The sequence below is a fragment of the Mandrillus leucophaeus genome, unplaced genomic scaffold (genome assembly GCF_000951045.1).
Source record: "Mandrillus leucophaeus isolate KB7577 unplaced genomic scaffold, Mleu.le_1.0 Scaffold49, whole genome shotgun sequence".
Taxonomy (NCBI): domain Eukaryota; kingdom Metazoa; phylum Chordata; class Mammalia; order Primates; family Cercopithecidae; genus Mandrillus; species Mandrillus leucophaeus.
In genome coordinates this window covers 2,276,557-2,286,390 of record NW_012105253.1, presented here as the reverse complement: position 1 = coordinate 2,286,390, position 9,834 = coordinate 2,276,557, and the positions used below count along the sequence as shown (strand labels likewise).

Here is a 9,834-nt window from a genome sequence, read left to right as displayed (position 1 = left end):
ACACACACACACACACACACACACACGCATCCCTAGCCTGGCTGTGGAATCAGGCTAAAAAATTTAAAACTGTTGCACCGAATGACTTACTAAGAGGTGAGAGGTTATTAAAGATCCAATTACTGGGATTGCCTAGAGCTTTTCCTTTTATAAACTCTAGTGCCATTTGTTTCAAACAATGAGCTGATCTGAGAAAAGCCTCCCAACCACAAATCCAGGACAGCCATGTCAAGACAGAGCTATACGGTTACTAAGAAAACTTGCTTTAAAACCATCTAAAGTCTGTATACATTCCATCAAGCAGATGTGTGTTTGCGCAGTGAAAATGCGGCACAGATGTTAAAAGGTAAATATTTTTCTAAGCTCTAGCCGATGGGTGGATTAGACACCTACATCTATCAGGGTGCGTATTTTCCTTGGATAGGACCATAAACCAGCACCGTTTCAGTCCTCAGTGGGCAGTGTTCAGATAGCCTCCCTGATGCAGTGTGAATAAAAGAAACCCATCTATACTAATGTTCCTCTCCAGCGCACGGGCCTTAGAGAGTGGCCTTTCCTCTGGCCTCTGTAGCTGGAGGTTAAGACAGATTTCTGCAAGACTCTGACAGCCCTTTAGCAGCCTGTCTGGGCTGGGATAAGAGGAAAGGATGCTGGCTGCAGTTTTGCCCGTGGAAAAATACCCAGTGCAGAGGTGGCTGTGCCCTCCCTCCCATCATTACTCCTACACCACCTCAGCAAAGCCACAACCAAGCCTCAGGGACCACAACGGTATCATACCCCGAGGAGTTTCAGAGGGACTGACTGAGAGGTCTGGGGGTGCTCTGGGGTCCTGTGCTGGTGTCCCAGAGCTGAGGGAGCAAAGCATGCTCACTTCCCCTGCGTGCCATCTTACTTGACCCTGCCCCAGCTCTGCTCCATAGAAGCAGGGCCAGTAGTGGGACCACACCAGCACCCAGACATTGACCAAGCAGCAGAAAGGAAGCTGGAGAAAGCCAGCCCTTGAGGATGGCGTTTGAAAATCAGAACGAGCAGAGCCAGGGTGGAATGAAGCCACCAACTACCCCTGACCCTTCACCATTTTCTTAGCTACTACAACCCAGCAAGCTGATGGGAAGCTGAGGCCTTGCTTCCTTAGACTCAAGGTCTGTGGCGCCTGTAGTCTTAAGCTTGAGCACTGCTATGATCCCAGTAGGCACCTTCCAAAGTCACAAGGCTGGGGCGCAGTGGAGCTGCAAAAGTGTCAGCATCCAAGATCCCCGCTCTAAAGAGCATGCACTTGTCATCAAACTCAACACACTCATCCTCCAAATGCATGCACTGCATTACGTTTTTATCTGTTGAGTCATGGACTGCACATCTAACATGTGCTCAGCACAAAACTAGGCACGGTGTCAGGGGTTGAGGGTGGGGACCTGCCCTGGAATTGCTTATAATCTTATGGAGGAGAAAAAGCAAACACACAAGAAATAACAACAATCTTAAAAGATGAAATCATCAGGAAGCCAAGGCGGGCAGATCACCTGAGGTCAGGAGTTCGAGACCAGCCTGACCAACATGGTGAAACCCCTCCTCTACTAAAAATACAAAAATTAGCCAGGCGTGGTGGTGCACACCTGTAATCCCAGCTACTCAGGAGGCTGAGGCAGGAAGATCACTTGAACCTGGGAGGCAGAGTTTGCAGTGAGCCAAGATCATATCATTGCACTCCAGCCTGGGCGACAGAGCAAGACTCAAAAAACAAAACAAAACAAAAAAGATGAAATCAGACACTCATGTGTGTGGCATAGATTATTAACGCAATCAAAATTCAGAGGCCAATGAATTGAGAAAATGCTGCAACTAGCACAGTACTTTGAATGAAATTCTAGTATTTTTCTGTTGGTGATTCTGATGCTCTCCTTTTGCCATTTTAGTCCCATAAACTTCAGAAAACGGAAATGTGTTGGCTGTCTTTCATGACGTTAAAGAGAATTTCAAAGAAGGGATGTTCTAGGAATAGGCTCTGTTAACACAGAGGCAATATAGAAACACTCCTATTGTTACAATGAGTAATAGTGAAAATATGAAGAATATGCAAATGACTGATAAAGAAGGTAGGGAAAATGGAAAGAAAGCTCTAACTACTTAAATGGGGGTAGGGGATTACTGAGAAAAAGAGGGAACCGATGTGAAGATCTGATAGGAAGGCTAGGGGATGAAGAAGGCAAAGCCTGGAGACCTTGAAGACAGGCACCGCCAAACTAGTCCCCTCCCCTTGCCCCCACTTCTGTTAACTTTCTACTGTGTGAGCAAACCTGGTGGCTGCCCATCTAAGTTCTAAGCTGCACATAGGCGAGCAGTACAGCACATGCTTGGTTTTAAATCTATGTGATGTTTTCATTGTTTTATTGTTGGAAAACCAACCACCAACCAACAGTACCAAAATGCATGAAGTAAAAAATATAAGCCCCCTCCTGGTTTCCCTGCCTCCTCCAGCTCATTGTGAACTGTTGGGTGGGGGCATTGCTAGAACTGTCTATGCATAGACTGATACAGGTGATGATATATTTAGTACATTTGCTGTTTTTGCAGAAACGAGAGCCACTGTGCATACTGTTCCATGACCTGCTTTGTTTTACTTACCAAAGTGGTTCAATGACTTTCAAATTAGCCCAGATAGAATGGCCTCTGCCTTGCTCAGGGCAGCAGCCCAGGCTGCTCTTCAGTGCCCCAAAACCTGCCTGACCGGTGCTATACTAAGGGACATTCAGGTGGCTTCCAGGTTCTCACCGTCCCAGATAACCCAGCAATGAGGAACCTTGTTCCTACTGAGCTGTTCAAAAGCTACGCCCATCTATCTTCCTCTTTTGTTCTCCAGGAAGCCTCACTTTGCATGACTGTAAGGTCAAAATGTGCATTTTCCTCCTTTTGTCCCTTAGAGGCGCAGGGACTTCCTCCAAATGGTCCTGGATGCCCGACATTCTGCAAGTCCCGTGGGCGTGCAAGACTTTGACATGGTCAGAGATGTCTTCTCCTCTACCCGGTGCAAACCGAACCCTTCCCGGCAACACCAGGCCAGGCCCATGGCCAGGCCTTTGACTGTGGATGAGATTGTGGGCCAGGCCTTCATCTTCCTCATCGCTGGCTATGAAATCGTCACCAACACACTTTCTTTTGCCACGTACCTACTGGCCACCAACCCTGACTGCCAAGAGAAGCTTCTGAGAGAGGTGGACCTTTTTAAGGAGAAACACGTGAGTACAAGTTGGGTCCAGTTACCCATGGGATATCCGTAGGACAACTGATTTTGTGTTTGTGGAAGTGAAACTTATTTTTAATAACTTGCTAATATCACATTCTAAGCTTATAAGATGAAATAGGGTCATTGTTCGGCTTCTCCCGCTCTCCGGGTTAGCAAGTGAAATGGAATGTTGAGAACGACAGTCACAACAAAAAGACAAATTGTGTGTGCACCTTCGCTGTCTGGGGTAGTCCACGAAGCCAGGCCTGGCTGGAGGAAGCTGTGGAAGCTCAGGAAGGAGTCAGGCCCAAAGGGCAGGGTTCGGAAGGGAGTTATGGCTTCCCAATATCTGACTTGGAGCTGCCAAACAGAGGGACGCAGGTGTGAGCCAGAAAAGAGAGCTAAGCTGGAAGGCAGGAGTGGACAAAAGGACAGGCCAAGCTGAAGCTGGACTGAAGACTGGAAGCTGAGGAGGAGGCTCACAAATGGATAAGATGGGGCCCGTCAGCGCCCAGGCCAGATTCTGGGCATTTCTTCTAGATGAGGCTCCTCTTGATCTCTTGTAGCAGATATAATGAGGGCGCTGGGCAAGACTACTTTATCACCTCATTTTTTCCTCTGGATGCTTGTGTGTGTATAACTTTGGTTCGTGAGTTGTTAAAGAGATTCATTTTTTAAACCTGTGCTTTAAAAGGAAGACCACCACAATGGAATGCTTTCTATTACATTCTGATATGATTGCTATTACATTCTGATATAATTGCTATTACATTCACAGTTTTGGAAGGTGGTCTGTTCTGTTACTGGAACCATTAAAAAATGTTTCACACAATGAACTGAAAACCACTTCCCAGGAAATTCTGCTTTTTTCTTCTACTGGGGAAGTAAAGGCAAAGTCAGTGTCTTTTCTTCACAGCAGTTTTTTAATATTTGAAAACTGCATTCACTGTGTTACTAATTAATTGTCTTAACTTTAGGCTCAACATTAGCTTATGGTCAACTTCAAGTTCTAAGTAGTTATAACAACTGCCACGCTGGGCCTTTCCAAACCCTGCTTACACAATTGATTTATTGAGCCTAGACGCAAGAGTTTATATTTATCCTTATTACTGTTCAAGTCAGTCAAAATAATTTTGAATCTTGATTCTGCCATCTGTTGTATTAGCAATTCCTCCAGCCTCGTGTCATCTGAGACTTACTAAGCATGTCTCCTATTTCATCCAAGTCATTGATTAAAATGTTGAACAGGACAGGACTTCCCTCCAGATTGACATTGATCCATTAATCAATATTCTTTGGGCATGGAATCTCAACAAGTCATGAATCCAAATAACCCTGCAACCCATCTTATTCTGTTTTATATGCAGTGGTTTATGTATTTGTTCTTAAATTGAGGAAAGGGGAGAGGGAGGGACCAACGGTGACTAGGGGGCATTAGCGCAAAAGAAGTAAAACTAGCTTGAAGGGAGGCAATCTATTAGGATGCATTTAGTTGCAGATAACAGAACCCCAACCCAACTGATTTAAGCAAAACAAAAACAAAAGTAAAAACAAACAAAAAGACTCATAACTGTGTATTTCTGAGTCCATTTAATTGAGCAGCTCAGGAATAGATACCGCTCCAGGCGAATCTCTGTCTAGGTCTCAGACTGGTGCACAGGTCCGTTTCAGTCTCCCCAGTTCTTGGCTGTGCTATCTTATATTGGCCCCATACTCCGTCATGCTGTCCTCTCAAAGCCCCAAGAAGCCTGTCAAGAGTGTCTGGGACTACACACTTCCTTGCTTGTAACCAATGGAGAAGAGAGGGTGTGTGGCTTAAAATTCCCAGACAGAGTCACCCTGACGAGAATGCTTAGGTCGCTGCCCTTTTTTTTTTTTTTTTTTTTTTTTTTATAAGTTTTGGTACACACACTGGAGTGCGATGTTGCCCAGTCAGCTCACTTCACAGGTTGAAGAAGTCCTCAGGCCCTCTCTAGCCCATTAGTCTGTTTTTTTTTTTTTTTTTTGAGGTGAAGTTTCACTCTTGTTGCTGAGGCTGGAGGGCAATGGCACAATCTGGGCTCACTGTAACCCCCACCTCCCGGGTTCAAGCAATTCTGCCTCAGCCTCCCAAGTAGCTGGCATTACAGACATGTACCACCACAACTGGCTAATTTTGTATTTTTAGTAGAGACGGGGTTTCACCATGTTAGTCAGGCTGGTCTCGAACTCCCGACCTCAGGTGATCCGCTTGCCTCGGCCTCCCAAAGTGCTGGGATTATAAGCGTGAGCCACCACACCTGGCCCGCTGCCCATTCTTGAACCAACTCCTCTGCAGCAAGGGGAATGGGGTCCCTGATAGGCTTACACCAATCAGACTCCAGCCCTAGGTCAATCATGCTCAAGTCAATGACTGAGAACTCAGGAAGGTGACTTCTCAAAGGAAGCTTAGCATGCTGTCCCAGGAAGGCATTGGAGGGAAGTCCAGCACTCTGGTCTCAGTAAACCAGAAAGCACTTCAAATTAAGGGCTTTGAAGCATCTAATGAGTGTCCAGCAGTGTAGTAGACACGGCAGAGGCTAGGAGAGGGGGCAGAAGCTCTAAGAGACAGAAGTCAGATCCTCATCTTGCAGGAATTCAATCACCAATTGAGAAGCAATGTTATGTCTATGAAACAATATCTTCCTTCCAAACACAGGCCTGCAGGGCAGTAGAAGGCAGCAGATAATCAGGTCTAGAATGTGTGGTGTCATTTAGAGAGCCACGGGACCACAGGAGTCGGTCCCACCAGCTATAACCATAGTCACATCCAGTTATGTCAATCTGCCAGGAGGACACAGCAAGTGTTTCCATTCAAAAGCCCTCACGCATGCACCCTTTACCTCTGGCACAGCCTTCACTGGCCATGACCTCAAGGAGGGTGTTGTCTCACCACACCCTGGCCTCCTTTAATGCCCCCAGCCTAGGAGCAGGGCTCTTCCTCCCAGAGGACCACATGTTAGGCCACGCACAGTGGCTCAAGGCTATAATCCCAGCACTTTGGGAGGCCAAGGTGGGTGGATCACCTGAGGTCAGGAATTCGAGACCAGCCTGACCAACACAGTAAAACCCCATCTCTACTAAAAATATAAAATTAGCTGGGCGTGGTGGCACATGCCTGTAATCCCAGCTACTCAGGAGGCTGAGGCAGGAGAATCACTTGAACCAGGGAGGCAGAGGTTGCAGTGAGTGAAGATTGTGCCATTGCACTCCAGCCTGGGCAATAAGAAAGAAACTCCGTCTCAAAAAAAAAAAAAAAAAAGAGACCCACATGTTATTATGGGGCTGTACAGAATGTTGCAAGGCACTGAGAGCCCTTGGTCAAATAAACAGATTACAGCAGGTCAAATTTTTGAGTTTAGTGTGCATAAAACCATAAGGGAAGACTGCTTAGAATGGACATTCCAGGGTCCTGACCTCAGGGGTTCCAATTCCATAAGTCTGGGCTGGGGCCCAGGAACCCGCGTTTTATTTTTATTTTTTTGAGATGGAGTCTCGCTCTCTCGTCCAGGCTGGAGTGCAGTGGTGCAATCCTGGCTCACAGCAACCTCTGTCTCCTGAGGAACCCACGTTTTAAGTAAATGTTTCCAGTGATTCTGATACAGGTGGTCCCTGGTTCCACTTTGAGAAGACAGCCTTAGATCCTCAAGGGCTCAGATCCCTCTTCCAAGAAAAAAAACAGGGTTCAAAGCCCTCCTAAGCCATGCAAGCCCCAATGTGATTTTCTTCCTGTATGTAATAGCTGGTTGTTGGGGGGGAGTCTCTGAAAAATGGGAATATCTACAGCTGTCTTTTTCAAAACATACATTTGGTAGTCACAATAATGTTGCTTTGCATAGCCTTGCACATGGCACCCACTCAATGAATATTGGTAGGTTTTCTTTTTTTCTTTTCTTTCTTTCCTTCTTTTATTTTTTTAATTTTTTTTTTTTTTTTTTTTTACTATAATCAGAGCTCTGTTAATATGGGCCATCTGTCAGGACATGGAAATGCAGATTAGATGTTCACACATTAGATATTTTCCTGAAAATATTCCTGAAAATTTGCATGTAAAGTATGACTTGTTATAATTTTCCTGCTGGTTTCCATTCAACAAATATTTCTTGAGTGCCAGTTAATGCCAGACTCTGGGGCTCCAGCCCTACGCACGAGGGTGTTCTGGTCTAGCTCTTCTGTGACATCCCTGTAGAGCATCCCCATGCCTCATTAGATGGCCTTCCCTTGTATTTGTCAATGAGATTGTTTAATTTGAGCTCTAGAGTTTCTTCTCTCCGAGCAATTTCTTTCATAGCAATGCACCATGGGAATCTGATGAGAGCTACATCCCTTCCTCCAAGAAAGAGCAGATATGTGTATGGCATCAGTTCAGACTCTTCTGTGGACAGTGATAGAAAATTCAGCCCGAATTGTCTCAGGGAGCTTACTGACCTCTATAACTGAAAAGTCCAGAGGGCAGAGCTGCCTTCAGGTATGGCTTGATTCAGGGGCTCAAGCCCTGTCCAGGTTGTTCTCTCTCCCCATCTCTCAGCTCCAGTTTCTCTGGGCATACTCCCTTCTCAGGCAGATCTCCCCTAGGGGTCTCAAGACAGCTGTGTAACCAGTGTTCTGAACAGTCTGAACTCAGTGAGGTACCTACTTAAAACCATTCAGTGTTTTTTTTGTTTTGTTTTGTTTTGTTTCATTTTTTTCCTTTAAATGTGCTCTGATGAATCTCCTTTCCCTGTCCATGATGATACCTTGGACAGATCTCAATGATTTCTGGTCATTTTGGGGGGCATTAAAAAGTCCAGGCCAGTCTGACCCACATGAAAACTTCAGTCTCAAATCCAACCAGTGCTCTTCTGTTCTCGTAGCTCAGGCTGACCTGTGGCCTGAGGATACTGACCTGGGGAGGAGTGGTCTGTTTCTTCCCCTTCCTTCTATTCCTCCCCCACCCCTGCTGGTTCCCCTTCTCCTACAGGAGTGGGGCCTGTGAACGGATCCCCAAATCCTGCCTACCTGGGGCTGCCCTCAGTGCCTTCCCCAGGGGACCTCTAGTGGGGTAGATGGAAGACGTACGTATTCAGAGGGTTCCCAGGTCTGACGTCCTCACTGCATAATTCCCTGCCAGGAAGACAGGCTCCAGCTCCTACCACCAGCTCCTGCCCCAAGGCTGCTTGGTGGGGAATCTTGGGCAGGTTACCAGCTAGATGGCTCCAGCTTCTATGCCTTTCCCAGTGTCCAACCGGCCCATGAGAAACACACAACTGGGCCACACCCACAGTGGCCACCTTCTGCCCTTCTCTTCCTCCCTCCGCCCTGCCATGTCTCTCCAAGTACTTATCCTTTGCTCTAATAGGTAAAGAGGGCACATCAGCAATTCTGCTGCATGAGCAGATGGCCAAGGAGAATGCCCCACCTCTATGAGTGGCTCTGCTGAAGACCCCCTTCCTCGGCTTGGGAGTGGGGAGGACCCTCTTCCCTAGGCCAATGACTCCTTGCTCTAAGTTTTCTTTGAATCATTCTAGTGTCTTTATAGGCTGAGGATGGGGGTAGGAGAGAGCAGGTTCAAGTTCAACAGGAAGAAGCAAGAGTCTCTTTCCTGGAAGTCTCAGCAAAAGCCTCCTGGCATCTCAGTGACCTCGAGAGGGTCATGCACCCATCCCTCAACCAATCCCTGGACCCCAAGGGAATATGATCCCCTGACTGGCTTAGACCTGGGTCATGTGCCCCATCCCTGGAGTTGGTGGCTAGGTGAGGCCTTACCCGAACCACTGAGCTCTAGAGTGGAGGAGAGGTGGATTCCCAAATCGCTCTTACTAAAAGTGGGGTAAATGGCTTCTGGGTAGCCAGGAAACTGTGTGTTTGCCCACCCATGTACATAGAATCCGTGGCCCCTAGATTAGAAGCTCTCACTTCTCAATGTCCTGTTACGTGATCATGCTCACCTTCCCTCTGAACTTTTAAAATCCAGTTTACCAAATTAGAAGGTATAAGTCCGCCAGTGTCTGGAACAGCCTGCTCTTGCCTATTTCTTGCAAATCATATGGCCACCTCATCCCAAGTTTCCTGTGACTTCTGCAGGGCCAGTCGGTCCAGCTCAGCAGTTTTGCCTTATTGCATCCTTCACCATTTGAGAAGTGAAAATGTCAGGCATGAAAGTCAATAATTCAGATTCTCTACTGTTAGCAGTTCTAAACCCCTGGCGCATATAAGGATACTCAAAGGTCTTCTTCACTATCGGGGATTTGCCTCTGCGTATGCTGTCTGGCAACATCCCATCTCTCATCCCATAGAGCCTTGACTGCATTTCTCCTTTCAGGATATAGATTTTGCTTCCAGCTTCGAAAACAGTTACAATCCACTTTTTTGTTTGTTTTTGTTTGGTTTCATTTTGTTTTGTTTTTGAGACAGTCTCGTTCTGTTGCCCAGGCTGGAGTACAATGGCACAATCCTGGCTCATTGCAACCTCCATTTCCCGGGTTCAAGTGATTCTCCTGCCTCAGCCTCCCGAGTAGCTGGAATTACAGGCACGTGCCACCACACCCAGCTAATTTTTGTGTTTTTAGTAGAGATGGGATTTTGCCATGTTGGTCAGTCTGGTCTGGAACTCCTGG

General features: G+C 46.7%; 1 protein-coding gene across 2 annotated transcripts in view; it reads left to right on the top strand.

The window, feature by feature from the left end:
- The window catches only part of TBXAS1 (thromboxane A synthase 1 (platelet)), a 227,695-nt gene that overhangs the window by 153,923 nt on the left and 63,938 nt on the right, over window positions 1–9,834 (top strand). For both annotated transcript variants that reach the window (XM_011995459.1, XM_011995460.1), the window contains exon 7: window positions 2,919–3,233. In XM_011995459.1, the coding sequence (XP_011850849.1) occupies window positions 2,919–3,233 (315 nt within the window). The remainder of the gene's footprint in view (window positions 1–2,918; window positions 3,234–9,834) is intronic.